Source organism: Talpa occidentalis, unplaced genomic scaffold (genome assembly GCF_014898055.3).
Source record: "Talpa occidentalis isolate TD23 unplaced genomic scaffold, MPIMG_talOcc4v2.1 talOcc4.12, whole genome shotgun sequence".
In the NCBI taxonomy this organism is placed as follows: Eukaryota; Metazoa; Chordata; class Mammalia; order Eulipotyphla; family Talpidae; genus Talpa; species Talpa occidentalis.
The window spans coordinates 102,755,409-102,782,896 of NW_023601212.1; the positions used below are offsets into that span (position 1 = coordinate 102,755,409).

The 27,488-nt window shown below is 55.1% G+C and overlaps 1 protein-coding gene across 3 annotated transcripts; it reads left to right on the forward strand.

Annotated features, from left to right (window-relative positions):
• The first annotated feature begins 504 nt into the window (after positions 1-504).
• MEIOB (meiosis specific with OB-fold) lies at positions 505-26,894 on the forward strand. Of its 3 annotated transcripts, none has more exons than XM_037507788.2 (15): positions 505-565; positions 2,617-2,733; positions 3,719-3,795; positions 5,884-5,941; positions 8,351-8,482; positions 11,145-11,217; positions 15,378-15,573; positions 17,547-17,647; positions 18,382-18,434; positions 18,524-18,619; positions 20,816-20,917; positions 22,657-22,810; positions 24,332-24,515; positions 25,412-25,498; positions 26,560-26,894. In XM_037507788.2, exons 3-15 carry the CDS (start codon positions 3,727-3,729, stop codon positions 26,680-26,682), a joined length of 1,428 nt encoding a protein of 475 aa, XP_037363685.1. In that variant the 5' UTR covers positions 505-565; positions 2,617-2,733; positions 3,719-3,726; the 3' UTR covers positions 26,683-26,894. The 3 variants fall into 3 exon arrangements, with proteins under 3 accessions (XP_037363685.1, XP_037363687.1, XP_054549859.1); XM_037507790.2 differs by having other exon boundaries at positions 15,399-15,573; XM_054693884.1 differs by lacking the exon at positions 505-565 and adding an exon at positions 1,773-1,867.
• The last annotated feature ends 594 nt before the right edge of the window (positions 26,895-27,488 follow it).

Below are 27,488 nucleotides of genomic sequence, written 5' to 3' on the forward strand. Positions count from 1 at the left end.
CGCGTGCGCCGCTTTCGTCCTTTTCGTCTGGGCTGACTGAGGCCCGGCCGCTCCTGAAGGGCCGCCGGGGCCTCCTTGCAGAGACAGGCCGGAGGGCGCGGGGACCGTCGAGGGCTCGTGGGCCGCGCCTGCGCGGGGTGCGGGCTGCGCTGCGCTCGCCTGACTGCTTGGGAGATGAAAAAATGGCAAATGAGGAAAAAAAATGGGAGGGACAGGCCCGGGGCGGGGCCTCTGAGGGGGCGGGGCTTCCTGGACGCGGGGGCGGGGCCGAGTGGTCGCGGGGGCGGGGCGGGGGCGGGGCCCTTGGTGGGTGGGGCTTATTGGATGCCAGGGGCAGGGCCGACTGGATGCACGTGGCGGGCGAGGGGGCGAGGCCTCTGCGGGCGGGGCGGGGCTTACTGGATGCGAGGGGCGGGGCCTCTGCGGGGCGGGGCCAGCGCTAACGGTCGCGCGCGGTCGTCTGAGGCGGCGGCTGAGGAGCGAACGCGAAGCGCGGGGCACGCGCCGGGTGCCGCGTGGGGCCTCGCGCGCGGTCGCCATCCAGGCCGAGGAGCGGCCGGCTGAGGTGAAGGCCGGCCCGGGGGCGCGCGCGGGGCACTGGGCGCCGCTCCCGGGTGGGGGTCCGGGCGGCGCGCGGGGGCTCGGGCCGGCCGGGGTGGGCCCGGACGCCGGCTGCCACCTGGCGGGAGGCGTCCTGCGAGCGGCGCCCCCCTGCTTAGGTGCATCCCCTTCAGGGGCACCCGCACCCGGCACCCCAAGTCCCCAGCGCCTCACTGTGCGGCCCCCCTGTGGCGCGCCCCGCCCTGAGCCTCCCTCATCGCGGCGTCCCCCTGCACCCCCCGCCCCGCGCCCCCCAGCACCCCGCACCCCCTCGCTGCCGCTCAGCCGAGGCGCTGGTCGGCCTGAGGCGGGGCCGCCGTCGGCCTGAGGCGGGCGCGTGGTCTCTCCCGCTCCCGCTCCCGCTCTCTGGTCGCAGCGCGCGGGCCTCCTGGGGCGCCGGGCGTCGGCGCGCCCCGGGAGCCCGCCTGTCCGCAGCCCCTGCAGCTGGGGCTCCCGCGCGGCCGGCAGCTCCCCCAGGCCGCGCCCGCTCCCCGCGGCGCCCCTCAGCAGTGGGTGTCCGTGGACCCGCCTGTTCTGCCCCCACGCTGTCTCCGGGCGGCCTGTCACCCCCGCCCCGCGGCCTGCACCCCGGCTCCCGTGCGCGTGAAGAAATGAAGCGGCCGGGAAGGGCCCGGCGCGCCCCCTCGGCCCCGCGAGCGGCGGGTCAGCCGGACCCGGGACCCCGAGGAGATCCCGCGCGCCGCCGGGCCGAGCACGCCGCCGGGTGGGGTTCGCGTGGGGAATTGAAGGGCGCTGTCCCTGCGCGAGGCGGAGGCCGGCGGGGGCGGGCCGGGGGGCGGGTCCGCCTGGTGCCAGCTGGCGGGCGCGGGAGTTCCCGCCGGCGGCGGCGCCCACGCGCCCCCCCAGCCCAGGCGCCCGCTGGCCGCGTCAGGGCCCGGACACGCGCCCGCGCCTCAGCGGCTCGCCGGGGGTCTGCCGCGGCCCGGCCCGCGGCTGGAGGCGCGCCCCGCGGGCAGAGGGCGCCCCGCTCTAGGGACGAGGGAACGAGAGCCCAGCGGCGCGGAGCGCCCCCCGCGACGTCGTGGGTGACGCGCCCGGAGCGCCCCGCCGCCGCGAGAGGGGCCACGCCCGGAGCGAAGCCCCGCGAGGCCCCAGCTCCGGCCAATCTGTTATAGGACAGGGAGAGGGGCAGCCCAAACCCCGCAAACCTGCCTATTCTAAAAGGGTTCTGCCATCCGCCGCACCAACACAAAACATAGGAGACTTTAATGGGAAGGAACTTTAATAAAACTAGGAAACCATACAGGTAAGGCAAAGAGTCTAGTTTCTAGATGAAGCACCCAAAGTTACCCGTCCCCTCGTGGGTAAAAGTCCATCCATATGGGATCGGCCCAGAGCAAGGCCCCAAAGCCTGCCGCAAGTCTAAAGCATCTTCCAGTGGGGACCCACAGAGAAGGGTCAGAAACAACCAGACAAGCCCGGAAGGAAAAGAGCAAAATCAACATCAAGATAAAAGCTGCCATGGTCACCTCCCCACGGGTCTCCCCCACATCTGTGTCACCCCGTCCACGACCAAAAGACAAGCGCAGTTTCTTCACGTGTCTCTAGGCTCCACGCGCCTCCTCCAGGGCTCCTGGCTCCATCCTGCTTCCTTCCTCAGTCTCTTCTGCAGCTTCTCCTCTTCCTGCTCAGCTCCACCCTCCCTTGGGTGGGGCAGGGAACCTCCCCCTTTCCTGGGGACCACCCTGTTGCAATCCACCCTGTTGCAATCCCCCCTTTTAATTTTTATTCCACCATATCTATGGTGGCACAGATCTCATGGTGCAATCTTAGGAGACAGTCTTTTTTCAGGGTTACAATGTGTGTAAGAGAAGCAACAATTGGCCGCGCTGCGCAGGGGGGTGGGGTGGGGGGTGGGCTCTCGCGGCTCAGGGAGCGCCGGGGCGCGCGCCCGGCCTGGGCCGAGCTTAGGCCCACGCGTCCCCGCGCGGCGGGCGCCCACGTGCACTCCCGGAGGCATTTGCAATAGCATTTTGCTTTTTTTTTTTTTTTTAGGTAAATACACGCTAATAAACACTTCACTTCACAAACGTCCAGCTGAATCATCCCTCGTCCGGAGCTCTCCACTTACAGGGCGCGCAAACATCGCTAAAGGATACACATTTTTGGACAGTGAGTTAAAAATCGAAACCTAACTGTCCCTGGAACTGCAGACAGCCGTCCGGGGACTGGGGCAGGGCTGGGGGGGCCTTGGCAGCGCGTGTGGTGCGGGGACGTGTCCGGAGCGCTGTGAGTCTGGACCTCCGAATCACGTAGTGTTGTAAGCTAGTGTCAGCTCAACAACATCTTCCATATAAAAAAATAATAAAGTATTTGAAACAAAAACCCTAAAAAGGGCATTTTGAAGAATGCTTTTTAAAATATTTATTTAGGGCCTCCCCGGTGGCGCTGCCGTTGAACGCTGGGTTGCGAAGCTGCCCGCAGCCTCTGCAGCACCAGTTCGATCCCCAGCTGCTCCCCGGCCACCGGAGGAGGGTCCCGCATGGCGTGCAGACCTCTCCTGCCGCCCGCTGCTCCCCTCAGCAGTGTACCTCGGTCCTTCTGCCTGCTCTGCTCCCCGCTCTGGCTCTGGTGAATTCTCTCACCCTCCCGCGCTTCTGACTGTACCCAGTGCTTGTATAAATAAATAATAAATAAATAAATCTTTAAAAAAAATAAAAATAAAATAAAATATTTATTTATGCGTACAAGAGCTGGTGCACAGACCAGAGATGCGGGGGGATGAGAGGATTCACCAGAGACAGAGTGGGGAGCAGAACAAGCAGATCCACTGAGATACACTGCTGAGGGGAGCAGCGGGGAGACAGGAGAGGTCTGCTGCGCCATGTGGGAATCTCCCTGGCTGGGGATCGAACTCGTGCTGCAGAGGCTGGGGACAGCCTCATAGTGCTGAGACTTAGCCCCTGCACCACCAGGGAGGCCCCTTCCTTGAAGGATGTTTTTCACAGGTTGGATCTGTATTAACTGATGATTCACTGTTATTATAAAAACTTTGCCCAAGAATAAGCGTTTCCTAAATTATTTTGATCTTGAATTTTCTCATGGTTTATTTCAGATATGTAATTTATACATCTAAATTATATTTTCTACAATGCAGATAAAAGAATGGCAAACTCCCTTGCATCAAAGACCTTCACTGCACTGTCAGACCTGCATCCAAATATGGCTAATGTGGTAGGTCTCGATGATATGGCGGTTTGTTCTCTCCTGGAACTTTATGCCGTGATATTTCAGTCAGCATTATTGGTCTATTTGATGTACATGTATGTGTGATTGACAGGTATCACATACTCATGACATAATTTATCTTTTTATCTACAGAGTAGGAGATGTAGGGATGACTAGTAAAACAGCGATTGTTCAAAATCATCAAATTTTTTGATATAATTTTAATTAAATACTCAGTAACTGCTCAAATGTAGCACCGTGAAATGAAAACATTTTTGTTCAGCAGCATGTGTTCTGTATGCAAACTATCCATGTTAGAGAGTTGAATACTTGTGCAGTTTTACGGCATAAAGATACACAAGTGTGTTTCTGAAACGATGATGTGAGATTCATTTTGGGGACAGGGAGAATTCAGTAATTTCAAATATGCCAAGACTGTTATTTATGTGAAAGCAATCTCGGTGGAATTATCTTCTAAGGTGAAGGAATTACTGGGCAGTGTGACCACGGCCCCTGCTTCTGTGCCCCTGAGCAGTCTGCTGTTCATACCTGATGCCTGGAAATCAGATTTCCTAAAATGGGTTAAGTTTACATGTAACTTTATTTTTTCCTCATTTTATTTTTACATGTAACTTTAATAATCTGCAATTTAAAGTCTGTCAATGTTAAAAAGTTATTGCTGTTGTATTTGTTAGATGTTTCTTGAGTCAGAAAGTTTAACTCAACATTTCCACTAGTTGTGTTTTTCTGACAAAATCCAGTGAGCTCTGCATGCACATGGGATGCAAAACAACATTAGGAGTCTCACTGTGGTGAGACCAACAGCTCAGCTGGGAGCGGCAGTTTTAGAGACCTTCTGGATTTACTTTTTTTTTTTTAAAGATTTATTTATTTATGCATGCAAGAACTGGGATACAGGCCAGAGGTGCAGGGAGTAAGAGGACTCACCAGAGACAGAGTGGGGAGCAGAACAGGCAGATTGACTGAAATACACTGCTGAGGGGAGCAGCGGGGAGACAGGAGTGGTCTGCTGCACCCTGTGGGTTGCTCCCTGGCCAGCCGGGGGATTGAACTTGTGCTGCAGAGGCTGCAGACAGCTTCATAGGCTGCATCTTAACCCCTTGCGCCACCAGGGAGGCCCCTAGCTAGGATTAGTAATAGAAGTTTATTCTTTCAGAAACAGGTAGTTATTTTTATTTCTTACAACACGTCTTTAATATTTAATTTTTCTTTCACAGTCACTAAAGAGAACATTAAAATTTTTTAGGGAGATGATACAGATTTAGGACTTGAGAGCTCAGATTTTTTAGCAATAACACACAAATTTTGTTTTTTTTTATTTTTTTTTATTTTTTTTTATAGAGGCATGTTTTATTTATTTATTTGTTTGTTTGTTTGTTTGTTTATACATGCACTGGGTACAGTCAGAAGCGCGGGAGGGTGAGAGAATTCACCAGAGCCAGAGCGGGGAGCAGAACAGGCAGAAGGACCGAAGTACACTGCTGAGGGGAGCAGCGGGCGGCAGGAGAGGTCTGCGCGCCATGTGGGACCCTCCTCCAGTGGCCGGGGAGCAGCCGGGGATCGAACCGGCACCGCAGAGGCCACGGGCAGCTTCACAACCCAGCGCTCAACCGCTGCGCCACCGGGGAGGCCCAACACACAAATTTTGTTACACTATATATTACTACCCAGCATGTTTGGATTAAGAAACTAAGCAATTTTATATGGATTGTTAGAAAACCCTAGATAAAAAGAAAGCTTTGAGGATGGTGCAAATTAAATTGTGTGATACCTGTGCTTTGAATATGGCGGGCAGGACTGATGGCCCAGGGCAGTTTCTGTGCGCCAGCTAGTGGCCGACAGCAGCAGAGGCGGGAAGCGTGGGTGAGACAGCAGTTAGCTGTCACTGCCTTGTACTATTCCTTGTGGAAGTGAACTTTAATAAGGTCTTTTAGATGTTTCTCTGGAATAAATAAATTTAAATGGTTTCTAGTCAAAAATGTTGTCAGAGCCAATACAATATATCAAGTCATGAAATTAAATGTATCATCTACATCTGTGTTTAATATCTTCTATAACCTTTTTGTTTTTCAGAAAATAATCGGTATAGTTATTGGGAAAACAGATGTCAAAGGCTTTCCAGACAGAAAAAGCTGAGTTATATTTAAGTCTTCGCTTCCCTTTTCATCAGCTGTGGCTTATGACTACAGCAAACTATATTCAAGTGACTAAAAACCTTGTGCCTGTTTTTTTTTTTTTTTTTATAGAGGCATGCTGTATTTATTTATTTATTTTATTTGTTTGTTTGTTTTTGTTTATACAAGCAGTGGGTACAGTCAGAAGCACAGGAGGGTGAGAGAATTCACCAGAGCCAGGGCGGGGAGCAGAGCAGGCAGAAGGACCGAAGCACACTGCTGAGGGGAGCAGCGGGCGGCAGGAGAGGTCTGCGCGCCATGTGGGACCCTCCTTCGGTGGCCGGGGAGCAGCCGGGGATCGAACCGGCGCTGCAGAGGCTGCGGGCAGCTTCTCAACCCAGCGCTCAACCGCTGCGCCACCGGGGAGGCCCCCTTGTGCCTGTTTTTAAGAGCAATGACCACGCTGTCTATTGTATGGTAAAGTGCTTGACTCAAAGCCATATGTGAGGCTAGTAAGGTCTTTTTTTTCTGATTTTCTTGATGTTTCTCAAACATAATTTTAAAGGCTTTTTTGTATAGAGTAGGGAAATTATAGCTGAGTGCCCAAGGGCTGCACTTACAGCTAGATTGACTGGGCTTGTCAGTGCTGAGAGATCTGCGATCTGTGTGTAGCTGTGACGTTGGGCTAAATAAAGCTCCTACGTGGCAGTGTCAGGTCCCTGGGGTCCATGGGAGAAATTCCGTTGTCACCGTCACTCTCAGCCTGAGAGTGTATGTACACCTGTCTTCTCCGCTGAGGCTGAGAGTGACAGGAGGAAGGGTTCGCAGCAGGGATGTGGCCCGCGCCCTCGCAGCGGTGCCTATGTTGACTCAAACAAGCAGAAAATTTAGTGAAGAGAAATACAGTTAACTCTAGCTTAGTAGTTCTTATCACGGTGCTTGAGTTCTGCAAGAGTTTTAGGACTGTGGAAACATAATCTAAGACTAAAATTGGCATTAAAAAATCAACTCATCTTCAAGCTTTTGAAGTTGACATGTAAAGACACCAGGTAGAAGCCAACACTGCCATTTAAAATTTGGGTGCTTTTTATGGAGGCCATGGTATGCCTGCTTCTCCACACCTGGTGGGTCAGAGTTGGAGCCCGGCCAGCTAGCCAATAGTTTCAGCACAGAAAGTCATCATTTTAATTCTTTTTTAAAGATTTATTTCTACATACAAGAGCTGGGGTATAGGCTAGGGTTGTTGCGGGTGAGAGGATTCACCAGAGATAGAGTGGGGAGCTGAACAGGCAGACTGACTGAAACATACTGCTGAGGGGAGCAGGGGGCGCAACAGAAGTCTGCTGCGCCCTGTGGGTATCTCCCTGGCTGGCCGGATGGAACTCGTGCTGCAGTGGCTGCGGACAGCTTCATAGGTTGCGTCTTAACCCCTTGCGCCACCAGGGAGGCCCCATTTTAATTCTTGAGTAATCTAGTTGTGTTGTTTGACTCACGGTATAGTGATAGGTACCTTTATTTTAAAATTATTTACCATGAATTTTCTGTTATTATTTTTGAGATAAAGAGCAAAAATGCCATTTTTGGCTCGTACTTGTTTGTATCTTCACTTTACTTCATAATTAATTAGACTAGAATTCCTATTTGAATAGTTTGAGAAAATCTGTGTATCTCTTTTCTAAAGTCTACCGGAAATAATTTAAAACCCACGAATTAGAAAAAAGTTAATATTAGAATATTTGCTCAGTTTACAACAATAAGGGTAGGGGACCACTTCTGCATTATTGGCTACTTGATGATTATGTATGTAGCATTCCTTGCTTAGAGAAGTGATGCCTGCTTCTAGAAACATCGCACATATAGTATGTTAATGTTTTCGTGAAAAATTCAAGTAGTCTGGAAGGTCATTGAGTTGAAAAGTGAAATTCTTCATTCAAACCCCAGCCCTCCCCAACCCCATCCTTTCCCCAAAGGCAGCTCTAACAGCAGCTTGATGGGTAGCTATAATTTTTATGTCTGTGTTAGGTTGTATTACTTTTTTAATTATCAAGTGATAAAACGAACTTGGGCTTAAAAGTGTGCTCGCTGGCCCTAGTGGTGATACTTAGCGCTGCACCTGTTCTGAAACAGCCGGGATCTGCAGGCCGACCCAGGGAGGACCAGGGCGGGGAGAGGACGGAGAGTCTAAGCTAGCTGATGCTTCCGGCCCGCGCCCCTTTTCCTGCAGCTGCACAGGCAGGAGAGGAGGGTACAGAGGCGTCAGGGGGGCGAGTTGCCTTTGAAATTTGAAATTCATGACAGCATGACAGTATAGAATTTATATCTGAATTATATTTTATACCATGTGTTTATCACCGTGATAATCATAGAACTTCAAAACGGAAATGAAACTTTTCATTTGAAAAATAAAATAATTGGTTTTCCCTCAGATATTGGCTCAGAAAGGTACACTTTCAGTTTCACCATCCGGGACTCACCCGCCCACTTCGTAAATGTGACGTCCTGGGGCGCCGGAGATTACATCAGATCCCTGTCTGACAGCTTCAGGGTCGGCGAGTGTGGTAAGCTGCTGCGGGACTTAAGCTCCGATGCTGGCGTTATCCTTGTGACCTGCTTGTGGCGACTACACTCGAGGGGTCACGCTGAAGTAAGACCCAACTCCTGCTCCTCACGAGCCTTGTTGGGGAAATGGCCGGCGGCGCGGCGTGCCGGCAGCAGTCAGCGTTTCACTTGAAACCTGCAGATGTGGTAGTCGCGTATTTTCACGGGGTCGCTTTTAGTCTTGGGCTTATTTCACGCCTCAGCGTGGGCCGATCCTTGCTGCTATCGTAGTTTATCCTTCCGTGGACATAATAGGACTTCGAGGTAGGTTTGGGTAAAAGATGATATTGGGACCGACCTTTGAGAGTTCCTCTTTGGCTTTACTGAAGTGGCAGAGGGACTTGAAAGAGAAATCCGATCAAAGGTTCAAGCAAGGAACACTTAGTTGTGGGTCACAGCACAGGAGAAGGTGTAGCTGCCCTGAGCCACACTCAGGCCTGAGGGCAGGGGTCCTGGGATACGGGGTGCCAGCAGGGTGGGGGCACAGGCAGCTGGCTGGCCGGGGTTACCAGGTTTCCTCAGTAACAGGAAGGGAAGGGCGTCCTTTAACAGTGTGTGGATTTTTATTAGATTTTAAGAAATTTTACCTTTACTTTAAACATCAAATCTTTTTGCATCCTCTACGTAGCCCACGCCCCTGTAGCTCAGGGCAGAGTAATAAAATAGCAAGGATTTCCATGGCAGGCAGACAGGTCTGGACCCAAGTCCTAGTTCCAACCTTTATTTTCATTGTGGCTTTGAGAAAGTTTCTTAACCGGCCAGGCCCCTGCTGCTGCGCCCACTTCTCACAGTAGGCGGCAGCGCTGGCCTGGCGCAGGGAGGAGCACGCGTCGCGTGTGCGCTGTCTTCCAGGCAGGGCCAAGAAGGGAAAACCTACACGGGAGCTCCGCTTGTGTCGCTGACTTCCAGGGCGCAGGGGCTGTGTCCAGCCAAGTAACCAGCCTGGAGCATGGGGATGAAGCGGGCGGCTGCCCCTGGCCCAGCGCAGTAGGAATGTTGCTGGGCTCGGGAATCACGTCCACCAGAGCTGACGTCGGCCTGGGCACCGCCGCCCGCTGCTCGCTGTCCTGCGTGCAGATGCCACTTTAACTGCAGGCTCCATGTGTGCAGATGGGACCATTACAGACTTTGTTTTTTTTCCCATAACATTGTCCTTAACAATTTTTGTTTGTTTTTATTTTTTTAATTTTATTATTTTTGCATAGAAGAACTGGGGTACAGGCCAGGGATGCGGGGGGTGAGAAGACTCACCAGAGACAGAGTGGGGAGCAGAACAGGCCGGTCCACTGGAATGCACTGCTGAGGGGAGCAAGGGGGAGAAAGGAGAGGTCTGCTGCACCCTGTGGGTAGCTCCCTGGAGGGGGATCGAACTCAGGCTCTAGAGGTGATAGCACTGAGACCTAACCCCTAGGCCACCAGGGAGGCCCCCCCATTACAGACTTTTAAACCAGAACGATTCCATTTCTAGCTCTGCGGCTCTGTACATGGATAACCCACAGCTGGTCAGTAGCCTTTGTGGGCTTCAGAGTCTTCCTTTGAAAGGGGCACTCGTGGGCCTCCCTGGGGGCACAGGGGTCAGTCTTAGCACTGTGAAGCTCTTGCCAGCCACTACAGCCTGAGTGCCATCCCCGGCCAGGAAGTTACCCACAGGGCGCGGCAGACCTCTCCTGTCTCCCCACTGCCACCGCAGCGGTATGTCTCAGTGGATCTGCCTGTTCTGCTCCCCACTCTGCCTCTGGTGAATCCTTTCACCCCCCCGCCTCCACACCTCTGGCCTTCACCCCAGCTCCTGTATGCATAAATCAATCAATCTGAAAAGGTACTCGTGAGCCTCTGTGTGAGGAACTAACAAATGACAACATTGAAAGGCCCAGCTTTGACCACAAGGAAATGGAGACCCCGAAGTGCTAAGCTTCGGAGCTGCAGGCAGGACCCGGGCTCGGGTTCTGCCTCGCACGGAGCTTGTCCACTCCTGTAATCATGGAGAGGGCCAATTGAGGTCACGTGAAGGGCTGAGCTCCAGCTGGACCCACCTCTTTTGCTTTATGCAGGGGCATGTTATAACCAAATCAAATGTGCAGTGTTTGCCATCGGTCGGGTAATATTACTACCGCTCGTCTTGGGGTTTAAGCACAAAGCGTGAGAACTGTCACCTGGGGTCACAAGGATTTCCTACCCTGGGACTTCATTTCTCAGGGTCATCAGGAAATAATTGTGGAGGACAGAGAACAGCAACTCAGAAGGTAGAAATAGCATTATAATGTTCTTTTTAAAAAAAAAGATTTATGTATTTATGCATACAGGAGCTGGGGTACAGGCCAGAGATGTGGGGGGTGAGAGAATCCACCAGAGACAGAGCGGGGAGCAGAACAGGTGGACTAACTGAAATACACTGCTGCGGGGAGCAGCGTAGAGACAGGAGAGGTCTGCTGTGCCATGTGGGTTTCTCCCCGGCGGCCAGGGCTGGAACTCATGCTGCAGAGGCTGCGGATTGCTTCAGAGTGCAGTGCTTAACTCCTTGCGCCACCAGGGAGGCCATATAATGATCATCTTTACGTACACTTATTTGTCATTTACCCTGTTGCTATTTTGAAATCTCGTCATGCTCTCCCTCTATTTTAGTGACAATTGAAAATCCCCTGATCCAAAGAAAGGAGCTAGAAAGGGAAGAAAAATTCAGCCCGGCCACCCCGAGGTAGGTACCAGCGCAGCAGCCTTCGTGCCAGAACCTCGCTGCACTTCTTGTCAGTCAGCAGAGTGCTCACCTGGTGTAGATGTCTGCGCGAAAATTAGGAGTGTGATTCTTTCTACACTATTTATCTTTTTTTTTGTTTAAAGATTTATTTATTTATTTATGCAAGCACTGGGTACAGTCAGAAGTGTGGGAGGGTGAGAGGATTCACCAGAGACGGAACAGAACAGGCAGACTGACGAAGTACACTGCTGAGGGGAGCAGCAGGTGGCAGGAGAGGTCTGTGCACCATGTGGGACCCGTGCCTGGCGGCCGGGGATTGAACCAGTGCTGCAGGGGCTGCGGGCAGCTTCGCAACCCAGCGCTCAACCGCTGCACCACCGGGGAGGCCCCACTGTAACAGGGTGGTCCCCAGGAAAGGGGGAAGTTCCAGGTTCCCTGCCCCACGTTGGGCGCCAAATCTGTTATAGGACAGGGAGAGGGGCAGCCCAAAAACCCTGCAAACCTGCCTATTCTAAATGGGTTCTGCCATCCGCCGCATCAACACAAAACATAGGAGACTTTAATGGGAAGGAACTTTAATGAAACTAGGAAACAATACAGGTAAGGCAAAGAGTCTAGTTTCTAAATGAAGCACCCAAAGTTACCCGTCCCCTCGTGGGTAAAAGTCCATCCATATGGGATCGGCCCAGAACAAGGCCCCAAAGCCTGCCACAAGTCTAAAGCATCTTCCAGTGGGGACCCACAGAAAAGGGTCACAAACAACCAGACAAGCCCGGAAGGAAAAGAGCAAAATCAACATCAAGATAAAAGCTGCCATTGTCACCTCCCCACGGGTCTCACCCACATCTGTGTCACCCAGTCCACGACCAAAAGACAAGCGCAGTTTCTTTACGTGTCTCTAGGCTCCATGCGCCTCCTCCAGGTCTCCTGGCTCCATCCTGCTTCCTTCCTCAGTCTCTTCTGCTTCTCCTCTTCCTGCTCAGCTCCACCCTCCTTTGGGTGGGGCAGGGAACCTGGAACTTCCCCCTTTCCTGGGGACCACCCTGTTACACCACTATTTATCTTTGATTATGAAATAAGTTACTTTGATACAGAGTCACACAGGAGTGGGCTTTGTCTTCAGTACTTTGATCTTAGATTCTTAGATTTTAAAAAATGTGACTGGTCAGGTAAAGCTTCACCACGAGAGGATACGGTAGGTGGTGGAGGCGGGCATGCACTCTGTTCATGCCCAGGCATGTCCTGTCCTGGCTCCAGTGTCCCTGGAGACAAAACTTGGGAGAAAGACTCCTGGGTGAGGTGATTTATTAGGGAGAGCTCTTGGGAGAAGTCTGCAAAGATGGAGATGGGGTAGTGGGCACTGAGCCAAGAGGTGGGCTCAGCTGGAGCTCACGTGACCTTAGTGTTAGGGGGAAATGATGTCCTGAGTTAATCCCATACAGGCTTTGTGGACCCCACCCCCACTCCAGACCAAAGCCATCAGGACATTGGGAAAGACAAATCCCATCACCACCAAAGGGAGGGTGGCTGGGACCTGAGGGTGGAGTTGGGCAGCCAGGTTGGATATAAAAACCAAACACGTGGGCCTTGGGGGCTCTGGCTCGCGATCGCTCGCCTCCTGGCTTCACCGCTCCTGGCTGGCAGCCAACCCTGAGAGCGCCATTTTGGGATTCCTGATTGGCGGATCGGGTGGGACGCATTTAAAACTTTGTCTCCCGCTTTTCTCCCAGAGCTGTCCATTTCCTCCTTTCCCTTCCCTTGTCAATAAACCTTTTATTAACCTTTCGCGTGCGCCTGCAGTAGAGCATTGATAAGTCCTTTTAAGCGCGCGGGTGAGGACCCACAGTCAGGCACCCCGTTTTGTATCGGGGTTGCTCTACAACATTAGGAGCGTGCCCTGGAGCCCCGTGGCCCTCAGAGTCGTAAGCCCTGTGGGAGGGACTGGGCTCTGTGCCCCTCCTGGGGTGGGGCCGCATGAGCTCAAAGGCATCTCTGGCTGAGGCATCTTGGGAGATGGAAGCTGGTGAAGGGCTCTGGGTGCGGTGCCTCAGCCGCCCTGGCGTCCACCTGCGCCCACTGTCACCTCCCCTCTCATAATGTTGTAGAGCAACCCCGATACAAAACGGGGTGCCTGAATGTGGGTCCTCACCCGCACGCTTAAAAGGACTTATCAATGCTCTACTGCAGGCGCACGCGAAAGGTTCATAAAAGATTTATTTACAAGGGAAGGGGAAATGAGGAAATGGACAGCTCTGGGAGAAAAGTGGGAGACAAAGTTTTAAATGCGTCCTACCCGATCCGCCGATCAGGAATCCCAAAATGGCGCTCTCAGGGTTGGCCGCCAGCCAGGAGCGGTGAAGCCAGGAGGCGAGCGATCGCGAGCCAGAGCCCCCAAGGCCCACGTGTTTGGTTTTTATATCCAACCTGGCTGCCCAACTCCGCCCTCAGGTCCCAGCCACCCTCCCTTGGTGGTGACGGGATTTGTCTTTCCCAGTGTCCTGATGGCTTTAGTCTGGAGTGGGGGTGGGGTCCACAAAGCCTGTATGGGATTAACTCAGGACAGCCTTTCCCCCTAACAATAACAGCATCCCCCAGGCCTCGCCCTCGCACTGCACAGAGCTTCCTTGCCCTTTCTGAACGACCCGGGCTCCTCTGCACTAGGAGCCTTTGCCCTTTAATTCCCTCCTCATAGAACAACCTTCTCGCACCTGCTCTGAGTCCTGGTGTGCAGGGGCCAGCCAGGCGCAGGGCAGGGCCAGGAGGCTTGGGTGGCGGCCAAGAACCCACCCCTTCGCAAGTGTCCACACGCTCCTCCCTCTCTGGCGCTCTCCCCCTCAGTCTGTCTTCCAGGGGTCTCGGCACGATAGCGCCCTTTAACCCCTCGGGCACGCGCCGTGCTCTGGGCCCAGGTGTCCGTAACCACGGGCGCGTGCCCTGTGCCCACGCCTCTCGACCCCGGGCAGCCGCGCAACTTAGGAGGGCGAGCCCGCAGGCGACAGCCGTGGAGGCCAGCGGCTGGAGGACGCACCGAAGCCGGACCCGCACCGAAGCCGTTCACCTGGCAGTTGGCCTGTCCCTTCTCGTGGGGGCACCTTCGCGGGCCTCCGGTCTCCTCTGCCGCGGCGTCCTCCCGGCCCACCACGGGCTGGCCTGTGCTGTCGCGGCCACGGCCCACGCCACCCGTGTGTTCGCGTCACTGTCCTTGCGCGTCTCCCCTCCTGCTGTGAGCGCCTCGAGGCCACGGGACTGCCTTCTCCACCCCACCTGAGCCTCCTGGGCCCGGCTCAGCTAGTATTTGTTGGGTGAGGCGGGGGGAGGACTTTCTTGGCAGAGGGCACAAGCATGAAACCCCGCAGCCTCGGATAGTCAGGTTGGACAGCGCAGAGCAGGTTGGACCACTCGACGCTGTTGATGTCAGCGCACAGCCTGGCTGTGAGAGACGCTGGCACTGGGCAAGGGCAGGCCCAAAGGGAGGAGGTAGAAAGAGCCGCAGAGACACTTCCCAGCTCTGCCTGGCACACTGACTGTACCCTTTGGTGATGGCCGACCCACCACCAGAAGGCCTTTGCGCTGGGCAACAATCTACCCCGGCTGTGGTTTAGGGAGCTCCCTCTGGCTCTGTGAGGGGGTGCGCTGTAGGGTGCAGGGGACAAGGCAGTAGTTGGGTTGACACGTGAGAGGCGAACACTGAAAGCAGCAGGAGGGAAGAAGTAAGAACAGGGCCGGGAGTAGAAGACCGGTTAGGGCTCAGGGGGCCTGGGAGTTGACTGGCTAGTGGGGGCAGAGCACCCCAGTTCAGAGCGTCAGCATCGCACACCTGCTCCAGCACTGGGAAGTGAGCAAAACATCGGCAAGGCGTCACGATGGAAGCAGCCCCCCCACACTTCAGGGTGCTTCTATGCCCCGGCTTGACCCAGAGGGGCCTGGGCCAGAGCAGACAGCCGGCACGCCCAGAGCCCAGCACAGGCCGCACGCGAGGGTTTCTTCATGAAAATGCTTGCTGGGCAAAAAAACCATTTTTCAACATTCCTACGAATAAAAACAGTGTAAATTTTCTAAATGGAATCTAAATTACAACCAACAAACATGAATGTGTCATCTGGGAGTGTTTTCCTACTGGAAAATCATTGGATGCTTTTCGGTGTGCCCTTTCCATTTAGTGACTATAAACTCTCGCTCAGTGAGAATCACTCCAAGATGGAAGTTTGTTCCAGCTACGAAGTGGACCCGCAGCTGCTGTCTCTCATACACTTGCCTGTCAAAGAGCCCCGCGACCACTACTCGCTGGGCGACATCGTCGCGAACGGACGCAGCCTGGACGGGAGAATCATCAACGTGCTTGCGGCTGTGAGGGCGGTAAGTGAAAGCCCAGAACGCCAAGTGCGGTGAGGCGGGGGACACTAGCGCTTAATTTGTGTTTGGAAAACAGTAACTAGTCGGGGCTGTCCCCCCCCCCCCCCCCCCCCCCCCCGTCTGGGCCGGTGGGGTGGTTCCGTTCAGAAAGCGGTCCCATCTCTCTTTGAAGAGAGAGCACCTCTCTTCAGTGAGCTGCAAGCAAATCGCATTTGAATGCCGCGCAGCAGGACCTTCTGGCCCAGCTCAGCATGAGGCCAGCAGGGAGGGCCACTGGTTGGCGGGGGAGTCCCTGGCCTGTGGAGTCCCCAGAGGCCCAGCTCTGTGCCCACCTTTCCGCAGTGACCTGAGAAGCAGGGAGGCGGCCCGAGTTGTGCTGGGAGGGGCCACCGCGGGCACTCAGCTGCGCCAGCTGTGGGGCCGCAAGGGTGTTTGTCACAGATTTAAAGGCAGACCTTGAAAGTGAAGTGTCCCCGAATAAAGTACATGAGACATTTGACGGACAAGACGCCCGCCCCTCGGGTTGTGGAGCAACAGTCATCGAAGGTTAAGGAAACAGAAAGGAACAGACCGAGATCCTGCTCTCACCAGTGCGAACCAGCACTGGGCGCTGCTGGGCGGGTGAGGAGCCACCACGCAGGCACGACAGGTGGGGACAGGGGCGGCCACGCCCGCCCTTGTCCGCTGCCCCCGGAGCACTCTGGGTGGGCGAGGAGCACGAGGCCCTCTGCAGCAGCGCCGGCCTGGGTGAAGTCTCTGGGCCCTGCGGGGTTGGGCGTCCTGGAAGCCACGATCCTGTTACAGGGCAGCCCCGATATAAAATGGGTGGCCTGACTGCGGATCCTCACCCGCGCGTCAAGGGGACTTGTGAATGCTAAACTGCAGGCGCGCACAAAAGGTTGATGAGAGGTTCATTGACGAGGGAAAGGGAAGTGGGAAATGACTAACTCGGAGAAAAAGAGGGAGATAAGCTCGTAAATGCATCCTACCCGCTCCACTGACCTGGAATCCCAATGATCCGCTGAGCTGGCGGAAAAACCTAGCACGGCTCGTGGCCAAGGGGGTGACACCCCTCTCCCCCGTCACAGGGCCTGTTAAATACTCAAACCTAGAGCCTGGCTGCTTAACTCCGCGCTCAGGCCCTCTCAACCCTCCCTTTGGGGATCGTGGGATTTGTAGTTCCCAGTGTCGTGGGGGTGGAGTCCACACAGCCTGTATGGAATTTGCTCAGGACGTCCTTACCCCCAACACTCCGGCCCCCAGGTTCCCGTGATTCTAGAATAACGCCGGACTCCTTCTCCTGCAGCTTCCTCACACTATGGGCTGGCGGGTCTCTCGCCCTTCGGCTGCCCTTCCCTGCTGTCCGCTGGGAGTCTCCCTTGGGCTCCTTCCCGTGGGACTCAGCCTTGCCTGTGGGTCCAGCGGTGGCCCGGGCGGTCAGCCAGCTGCTGGTGCTGGGGCCGTTGCTCTGCGGCCCAGGGGTGCAGGCTGTTCCCATGTAAGGTCCCTGGGGAGCGGGCCCTGCGTTCCCAGCCGCCTCAGTGACCTTCTGCCTGCACGTGCGTGGGCTGGGCGTGTCAGGCTCTGCAGCGCGCCCCTCACCTGCCACTGGCTTCCTGAAGAAGGCGGCAAAGGAGGCGTCCGTGTCCCTGTGGGCTAGCAGGGAGGCCAGCGCCGCCCCACGCCCCTCTCTGTGGTTCCTGCACCGAGCCACGGTGCACTCCCCCCCACCCCCACCTGCTGACACCGAGACTTGCCCGGGCCACCTGGTGGGCCGTGAAGGGCCGCAGTGGTAGCTGACAGCGCGCCTGCGCCCCTCGCCGCGGATCACCAGCTGCGGGTCCCGCGCTTTGATGTCCCGTGGCTGTTGTTTCTGATTTGCTGCTTGGAAGGCAAACAGGAGGATTTGCATCAACACGCAGGTTAGGACCTCCGTGGCTGCAAGTGGGGAACAGGCCTCTCCTTGCGTTTCTCAGGTCGGGGAACCCAAGTCCTTCACGACTTCAGACCGGAGAAAGGGCCGGCGCTGCGAAGTGAGGCTCTACGACGAGACGGAGCCGTCCTTCACCATGATGTGGTACTGCCGTGCCCCGGGCCCTGCGCTCCTGCTGCCACCCGGTGGGGTCCTCTCAGGGGCCAGCGATGGGGGGATGGTGTTGAGAAAATGAACCCCGCTCTTGTGGATGGGGTGGGTGCGTCCCTTGTGCGGGACCCGGGGTGGCGTGGGGTCGCGTCGGAGACCCCCTCTACTGGGCTATTGTGCGCTGTTTACAGCAAGTGGTGCTTGTTCCTCCCACTGTTCATGGGGAGACAGGCCTGCGCCTCCTCGGCAGTGAGTGCCCAAGGGCCGGGCTGGGAAGGTGGCAGAGAAGCAGGTGTGGTCACAGGCGGCTCTGAGGCCTTGGTGTGCCGGGGGCGTGCTCCAGACGCTCGGGTGCCAGAGAAGCTCCTCATCTGAAATGGGCCTTCTGCCTGGTCCCCTGGGAGGCGTGTCGTTGTGGGGCCCCCGGGTGGTCTGACTTGCGGTCACTCAGTTCTCACCAGCCTGGAGCGGCCCAGGTGGGGACAAGAGAAAGTCCGGAGTTGCAGGAGACAAGCGGCGTGAGGGGCGTCTGACCTCTGTGGGCAGGCGCTTTGGGAAGCGGGGAGGGGCCTGTGGAGCCCGGGGAGCCGCACCCTGGCTCGCGCCTGGACCAGGTGGGGCTGGGAGCCAAGCCACAGGGACATGCTCTTTGTGGTGGGTAGTGCGGGTCACTACTGTTTTTTCCTCACGTATTTGACTTTTTTGTCACTTCTTTAAAACAAATGCAGCTGGGATAGTGAGTCCATCCTCCTCGCGCAGCGCTGGACGCCTGGACGAACAGGTGCTGCGCTTCACTGATTACGCGCCACAGTTGTCATTTTCCACCCCCACCCCCCGGAATAACTTTACAATGGGTTTCTCCCCAAATAGTAATATTTGCCTCCGATGCAAGAATAAATTTCGACAAGTTTCGGAACTGCATGACGGCAACCGTAATCTCAAAAACCATCATTACAACTGACCCAGGTAAGAGACTTTCCAGAATTATGTTTCCCCTTTGGAATTGATAGTATCTCATATTCCAATGTGTACTTAAGAATAAAAGTGCAGGGCCTCCCCGGGGGCGCAGCAGGTTGAGCGCAGCGCTGAGGAGCTGTCCCCAGCCTCTGCAGCACGAGTTCAATCCCTGGCCAGGGAGCTGCCCACAGGGCACAGCAGATCTCTCCTGTCTCCCCACTGCTCCCCTCAGCAGTATATTTTGGTAGATCTGTCTGTTCTGTTCCCCGTTCTGTCTCTGGTGAGTCCTCTCACCCTCCGGCGCATCTGGCCTGTACCCCAGTTCTTGTATGCATGAATAAATAAATCTTAAATAAATAACACAACTGTAAGGGCCTCCCCGGTGACGCAGCGGTTGAGCGCTGGGTTGCGAAGCTGCCGGCAGCCTCTGTAGTGCTGGTTCAATCCCCGGCTGCTCCCCAGCCACCAGAGGAGGGTCCCACATGGCGTGCAGACCTCTCCTGCCGCCCGCTGCTCCCCTCAGCAGTGTATTTCATCACTCTGCCTGCTCTGCTCCCCGCTCTGGCTCTGGTGAATTCTCTCACCCTCCCGCGCTTCTGACTGTACCCAGTGCTTGTATAAATAAATAAATAAATCTTTAAAAAAAAACCAAACAACTGTATTAAAAAAAGAATAAAAGTGCAGCTTGGGTTTAATTTGAATTGAAAAGGAAGATTGCTTTGTATGACTTGAAAAACTTATCATGAGTGCAGTCTTTGATATCCTTATTAAAGAGATGTAAAAAATAATCAGACTCATTTTATTTTTTTAATGATTTATTTATTTATGCACACAAGAGCTGGGGCACAGGCCAGAGATGCAGGGAGGTGAGCGGATTCACCAGAGACAGAGCGGGGAACAGAACAGGCAGACTGACCAAAATGCACTGCTGAGGGAGCAGCGGGGAGACAGGAGAGGTCTGCTGCGCCCTGTGGGCAGCTCCCTGGCCAGGGATTGAACTTGTGCTGCAGAGGCTGCGGACAGCTTCACAGCGCTGTGCTTAACCCCTTGCGCCACCAGGGAGGCCCTCAGACTCATTTTAAAAGCATCATTCCTTGTGATGATTTTCTGAAAACATCGATGATATTGGTTGAATAACCTAAATTGTGGACTATTTAAAATATAAATTGTTTCGCTACAGTCAAGAAACGCGCTACCGGGGCGGCGAGAGCACAGTGCCCCGTCGTGGCTTCCTAGCTAAGTTGAGCGCCCCCTGGAATCTGGGCTGGCAGGTGTCGGTTTATTTCACAGCGAAACAAGGCTGTGGGGGTCGCCCTCACGTCCTGGGGGTCCCGGTCTTTGGTCTTCTAATCGTGGCTCTCGCTCTTGGCCAAGCGGCGTCTGCGCTGCAACAGGCTGTAACATGATTTCAGGCCTTGGCGCTATTATGAGGATTTTAAAAGAATTGCCACGAGGGGACACCATCGGAGACCCGGCTTTTAGGCTTTTACACAGTGCGGGCATGGGCGGTGGCTTGGCCCCCTGGGCCTGGGGCGCCTCAGGGCTGGTCACAGGCAGAATGTGCACCGCGCTCCACTCTGGGGTCCGCTCTGGGATCCGCTCTGGGGTCCACCCTGGGGTTGGGTGACCAAACACGCTATCCCCACAAACGCAGCTTATGCCCTTGCAGGGGCAGGTAATAAACAAAGGCAGCACATCCATGAATTGTGAAATATTGGAGAGGAAAGAGAGGAGAATGGTTGGGGTCCAGTGTGTCTCGGGGTACAAGGCAAAGGCCAGGGCCAAGGCCTGGCCAGGTGGCAGAGGAACGAGGCTTTCAAATCACCTTGAAGGTTTTCTTTTTCCTAATGAGAAACAAATGCCTTTGAAATTCAGAGACACACAAAAGGGTAAAAAGGAAAGCCAAGATCCCTATGATCTCACTGTCCTGTAAGAGTCATTTCTTTGGCATATAGTCTTCCAGTTTTTCATAATTTTTAATTGTAAAGGGTATCAGCCACAAATTTGCAGGCTGCATCTGCGGGTGTGGGCAGAAGCTGTGTGCGTCTCCTGGGCAGCGCAGGGGGGCTTGCCGGTGGAGGCGGTGCCCTCTGCTCTCTGATGTGGTCTCTGTCTCCACTTTTCATCTTTGAAAGAATTTTGGGTTATCTGCAATAATTTTAAAGGTAATAAATTTGCTTTTTACTTAATTATTTCTAATTTAAGATATACCGGAAGCTAACATCCTCTTGAATTTTATAAGAGAAAATAAAGAAGTGAATCCTCTGGATGATGAAATGGACAGTTTTTTAAAAGACTCCATAAATTGTAAGTGACCTTTAAGTATTATTTGAATTTTCAAAAGGACAAAATTTGGGTTTGTTTTATATAGTAAAAGATACAATCATCTTAGCCTATAACTGCTCTATTTCCACTTTTTAAAAAAAGATTTATTTATTCATGTATACAAGAGCCAGGGTACAGGCCAGATGTGTGGGAGGGTGAGAGGATTCACCAGACAGAGCGGGGAGCAGAACAGGCAGACTGATGAAATCCACTGCTGAGGGGAGCAGCGGAATCTCCTCGGCCGGCCGGGAATCAAACCCGTGCTGCAGAGGCTGTGGATAGCTTCACAGTGCTGCGCGCAACCCGCTGCGCCACAGGGGAGGCCCTGTTTCCACTTTTAAAAAGGTAGTTTAAACTTTTAGAGGTTCAGGTAACCTTTTGCCAATCTGATGGGAGCCAACGCGCCTCCCCAGGCAAACAGTTGTGCCCTCGCGTGGGACGCCACCGAAGGTGTGTTCATGGGCCCAGGTCCATGCAGCCCAGGTGAGACCCTGGAGGCACCTCCCAACATAAATAATGCAAAGTTAAACATTCAGGAAAAGAAAAAAATTAGAGGCATTCTGTGTGCCGCTGTCGATGGCCTATGCTGTCGATGGCGGGTGCTTGGGAGAGCCAGGAGGAGCACAGGACCCCCCAGGTCACTCCTGTGGCAGTTCTGCCACCTGGGAGCAGGACAGGCCCTCCCTGGCTTAAATTGTAAAAGGAAACTTTGGTATGTTTTTGGGGGGATATTGAATAGATTTCCTTTCAATAGCAACCACTGATAGAAAAAAATATCACAGCAGCAGAATCTTATCATCTTTTTGCCTATGAGAAAGAACAAACTCGAAGTTGTAGTATTTATCAGAATTAAAGCAAAGGGGCTGTTGTTCCTTGGAAGCTTGCTTGTGAATGCAGGTGGTCTGCAGGGAACGGCATCTCCGCAACGGCCAGAGCCCCCACGGTGCTTGGGCTCTGCCTCCTGCAGGCCTGTCCTGGCACAGCCCCCCAGGCCGTGGGAAGCTCTCCTCCTGGTCAGTACACCTATCAGCCTGTCCCAGACATGTGCTGACTGGCTTTGGAGACTTTTATAGTCACATTTACTCAGAGGCAGCAAGGAGCTGCTGTCTTTTCAAACGTTCAGTATTCCCATGAAAGACCTACAGGGTGAAATTAATATTTCAGGGAAAAGCTATCATCATATATTTTTTTAAAGATTTATTTATTTAAGCATACAAGAACTGGAGTGCAGGCCAGAGGTGCGGGGGCGTGGAGGGGTGAGAGGATTCACCAGAGACAGAGTGGGGAGCAGAACAGGCAGACTGACTGAAATCCACTGCTGAGGGGAGCGGCAGGGAGACAGGAGAGGTCTGCTGCACCATGTGGGTCAGCTCCCTGGCCGGGGATCAAACTCGTGCTACAGTGGCTGCTGATAGCTTGATAGCGCCGAGACTAACCCCTTGCGTCACCAGGGAGACCCTTTTACTCCTTTAATGGTGCCCTCTGATGACCAGAATGTCTTCATTTTAATGAAAACTAATTCTCATTCTCTCATAATTTTGCCTTTTTTTTTTTGCTTTTATGTCCTTTTATATAATTGGTCTTAAATAGCAAATATAATCATTTTTCTGTTACTTAAACGACTGTGTTCTCCTTTGAACTTTGTAGCTTTTCTAGTTGGATCTAGGGCTTTGGAGTTCTTAGGATCTAGGCAGACCGTAACAATGCCTTTTTATTTTTAGTGACGACAATAGTTGATGTCTACACAATCGAGCAGCTAAAGGCAAAAGTCCTGAAGGACGGAGGAAAAGCCCCTCCTTTCTGCGGCATTCTCTATGCGCACGTCTCCACACTGAACATTGACGACGGGGTCACAAAAGTGGTTCGGAATAGATGGTAAGAGGTAGGCCACTTCTGGCGAATTCACTCTCATGAGGAAAAAAACAGTTATTTTTAATAAATTGTATGTTCTTTTAATTGAAGCTTGCCTTTCACGTAGCAGTGGTTTATTTTTGAGATAAATATGGGAATAAATACCTATATTGAAGAATCCATGATAAATTATTTAGAGTCAAAGATTATAATTGTCTTTTAAAGTACAATTTAATTGACTGTTGCTGCAATCTTAAAACATAAAGATTTAATGCTGCCAGAAACTTAACTGTGATGACAAACTACTGTCTTATAATGTATCAGAAAATTCTCGTGGCTGTCATGTTGTATAGCAATACAAGTGACAACACTAAAAAACATTATTTTCAGCTGCATGATTTCCAGCCTCTCCTGGGTTAAGTCAATACCTGGTTGCATAAAAATGTAACTTCAGCCCAGAGGCCCGGTGAGAAGCATCTGACAATGCTGTGAGTCTCCCCAGGGATCTGTAGTTCAAACTTTTACGGTGATAGTTCTAGACTCGTGTCGTGATGTAAGAAATGACACAGGGACCCCATGGGCACTTTCCCCAGTCCCCACAGTGGCAACATTTGCAGACCTGTAGGCTCAGTGAGAGCGGGGTGCAGAAGAGAAGGCAGAGCTGTGCAGAGTCAAGAGACGGGTCACAGCTGCAAGACACAGCTGTCCCGGGAGCAGCAATGGCAGGCTCACGTCCAGAGGGCAGGGGGGTGGGGGTGGGAGAGAGCCAAGGCGGCCCCTCCTGAAGCCTCTGCCAAGTGGAGTCAGACTTCCGACCGGACGGAGCCTCCCCAGGAACCTGGAGGACCCGAAGCCACCCTCCCCACCCCACCCCACCGTGGCGAGCTCTCCTCTCAGACCCTCCCAGCCTCCCCAAGAGGCCCCTTCTGCAGCCAGAGCTCTCCCCAGCCTCTGCTCCCCCTCCGGGCGTCTGCCTCTCTCCTCTGGGGGTCCATTCTCCAAACCCAAGCAAGGTTTCCAAGACCTTGCTGGTGCCAGCGGGAGCCCAATTGGTGCCAGTGGGCGCTCGGGCCTGTTGACCCATTTACGAGACCAGCTCAGGCTTCAGATCCGAAGCAGGAGTGCGTCCAGCCTGCCTCACCCTCCACGCAGGAGCTGGTGACCTGCAGGCCAGCATCAAACTCAACCCGTGAGTCTCCAAAACTGCCACGGGTTTTTCTTTCTCTCCTGTAAGCCCAAACCTGCCATGCTGAGTCGCCATCACACCAGCCGCCCTGGCCAGTCCGGGCTGATGCTGCCGGGCTGGGGGCTGCTGTCACCTGAAAGTGGGGCCGGGCCAGGCAGATGGAGCAGACCCCAGCAGGAGCGCCGTGGCGGGCAGGGCTGTGTATCTGGTTTCAGGGGAACCCCCAGTGCTGACAGGTGCCTTGAGTGACTGTGCCCGGCCCTGCTCGGCACCCGCGGCCCCGGTTGCGTTCATTTGGACTTTGGAGCCCGACTGTGGCTTTGGCCCAGCACATTCATCGCTCCCTCCTGCTCTCCTAGTTCAGGCTGTGGCTGCCTCGTCCAAGAAGCGGCCAGCACCTGCCCAGCTTGCAGCAAAGACTCTCGGGAGCTCAGACCGCTTTTCCTCAGCTTCGATATGCTAGTGGCTCTCACAGACCACACAGGCACCCTCCCCTCCTGCAGCCTCGCGGGCAGTGTGGCCGAGGAGACGCTGGGCTGCACGGTGAGTGACCACAGGCATGTCGCGTTTAGGCCTCTCCAGGTTGCATTCTTGGCGCGAGGAGGGAGGTCATCTTGATGAACATTGAGAAAATGAACAAAGACGTCTGAGAAGCGTCAGTCTCCATCTAAGCACACCTGACTCCACCACGCTTTGCATGTTGGGGGTCACAGATAATATTAACTCTCAGGCCAGTGGTGGAGGCAGCGGCAGAGGGTGAGCCCCACATCTTATGCCGCCAGATGGTGCAGGGTGGGGCCTAGGGGTCGGTGGTTACCCCTAAAGCCTCGAGTTACCTGCCTGGGTGGGCGGAGCCTCTGCCGCAGGAGCAGCAGGTGGGGCTGTGGTCCAGCCTCAGCCAGTGGGGCCAGCGAGGGGGGTGGGGGTGGGGCCGGACAGCACTCCCCAGGCTGCAGCGCCCTGGGCCGAACTCCCAGCAAGCGCACTGAGCTGTCACCACTCTGAATAAAACTCAGAGCCGGGCCTCCCCGGTGGCGCAGTGGTTGAGCGCTGGGTTGCGGGGCTGCCCGCAGCCTCTGTGGCGCCGGTTCGATCCCTGGCTGCTCCCCGGCCACTGGAGGAGGGTCCCACATGGCGCGCAGACCTCTCCTGCCGCCCGCTGCTCCCCTCAGCAGTGTCCTTCGGTCCTTCTGCCTGCTCTGCTCCCCGCTCTGGTGAATTCTCTCACCCTCCCACGCTTCTGACTGTGCCCAGTGCTTGTATAAACAAACAAACAAACAAGCAAACAAATAAATAAATAAACATGCCTCTATAAAAAAAAAAAATTAAAAAAAAAAACAAAACTCAGAGCCAATGTAAGTTTCACACGGTGGTCACGACAATTGTCTGTATACACCCAAAAACCTGGAAATACTTATTTGATTTTTTTTTTTTACCAGGTAAATCAGTTTCTTGAGATGACGGGTGGACAGAAAACGGCACTGAAGTGGCAACTTCTTTTGGAAAGAAGCAAAATTTATTTAAAAGTTAGTGTGTTTTACAGTACTGTGCTCTTCTAGATGTTCAAGTGCAGGGAAAATCCTTGAGTTTGAGCTAATGAGTTAGGGAATTTGCTCGTCTTGCTAATGTCCTATTTCCAGATGTGCAGGAGGCGCCAGCAGTGGGAACAGGGGAGGTCCCAGCCCCTTTCGTGTAGCAGAAGGGGTCACAAGTGACGCCAGGGCAAGCTTCTGCTCAGCCGATCCCAGCAGGGCCCTCCCCCATCGACTTGGCCACTGTCCCCGCACCCGGCCAGGTGCTCACTGCCGCCGGCTACCCCGCTAGCTTCTGTCACCCCGACGGTCAGTGAGCTTCCCTGAGCCCCCCCTCTACGGCCCCACAGCTCTGAAGGCCAGGCGGGCGCCCTGCTTTCGCAAACAAGAGGAAATGGAGCCGGAGCTGGGGCCGCCCTGCAGCCCCTTCTCTCTCCCTCCGTCCTTCTCCAGGGTCTTCCTTGTGCTTGAGAACATTTCCGGGCCTCGTTACGTGGGTTACAGCTGGCGAGGGTTACTGGGCCCGGACTCAGGAGCACGCAGGCCCTCAGCGGCCAGGGCGCCCGCGTCCTCGCTGCAAGAGCTGCCAGGCAGTGGGGAGGTGGGGAGGTGACCCTGGAGCAGCGCTCTGACCCTGAAGCTGGGGTGGGGCATGAGGTGCCCCACTCTGCGGCACCCCTGCCACATGAGGTGCTGGGGAGTCCCCACCTGGGGGAACGACAGGCATCACTTGTGGGGTGACCGGCGCGGTCCTGCCCTTTGCCCTCTAGCAGGTCACGCTGCGGCCTGGCGGCGATGGGCGCAGCTGGCTTGGGCCCCTCGGGCCCCTCTCCCGCACGCTGGGTCTGACACCCCGGCCTTCCCGCCACGGAGAAATGCCACGGAATGTGTTTTTACAAAATCGCTGTCAGAGCCTGGCCTGTGGCGTCTCCTCGGAGCCCCCGGCCGGAAGCGCAGCCGCCCCGGGGAAGGTCTGGACACGGACTCAGGCCTCCCTGCGTCCGGGTGCTCAGCCCCGCCCAGGCTGCCGGTGAGCCGCTGTCTTCTCCCCGCAGTGCTGCCCGGCGCCCAGAGCCCGGGCCGGGCTGAGGATCAGCGTGCTCTCCTGTCGGCGCGCGGACCCCGGCGAGGCCAGCAGGCGCCTGTGTGGGCAAGGAGCGTCCCACCCGTCGCCGTAAACCCCGGAGCGGAGCGGAGCAGGGGCTCTAACCGCCCAGAGACACGCGGCGGGTCACTGGGTGGCGGAGAAAAGTGTGTTTCCTTCCAAGGCAGCAAAAATGTTTCTGTGAGTGCCGGGGTCAGCCTCAGCCCTCCTCCCGCGGCCTGCCCGCCGGCGCTCCCCGCGTGCATAAACGTGCCCGCCCTTCCTCACACACGAGAACGGTGCCTTTTCTTGAGCCATTGCTCCTGTTTCGCCGGGAAAGGGTCGGGACCTCCAGCGCGGGTGACCTGGAGGGTGGCGGCGCTCGGCTGCTCGCCGGAACCGGAGGGCGGGGCGCGGGGCCGCTGCTCTCACCCCTGCCGGCTGTGAGGACGGGGCTTGCGACGGCTTGTCTGGGTCCGCGTCTGTGGCGTGAATCACCTGGGAGGAGACAGGCTTCAAAAGCTCCCAATCTGGGAACTTGAAAGCGTGGCCCGCAGCCCCCGAGCCCCGGCCGCCACCACGGTCAGCGCCCGCCAGCCTGGAGACCCGGCCAGCGCAGCTCGTCTGCTCACAACGTCCCGAGGGGCAGAGGGTGGTGAGTACACGAGGAAGCCCTAGGGGAGCGCGTGAGGTGACCCCCCGTGGGTCCGAGTGTGGTGATAAACACCCCGGGAGGGCCCTGACTGGCTGTGCAAGCGCGGTGCCCTCCCTGCTGGGCCCATACGTGCATCAGGCAGGGCGAGCCCGGAGAATGGGCAGAGCAGCGGGGGTGAGGGCGATGCCCTCCCGCCCAGGGAGTGGAGCGTAGCCTGGGGGAGAGGACTGTGGGACCAGGCGGGA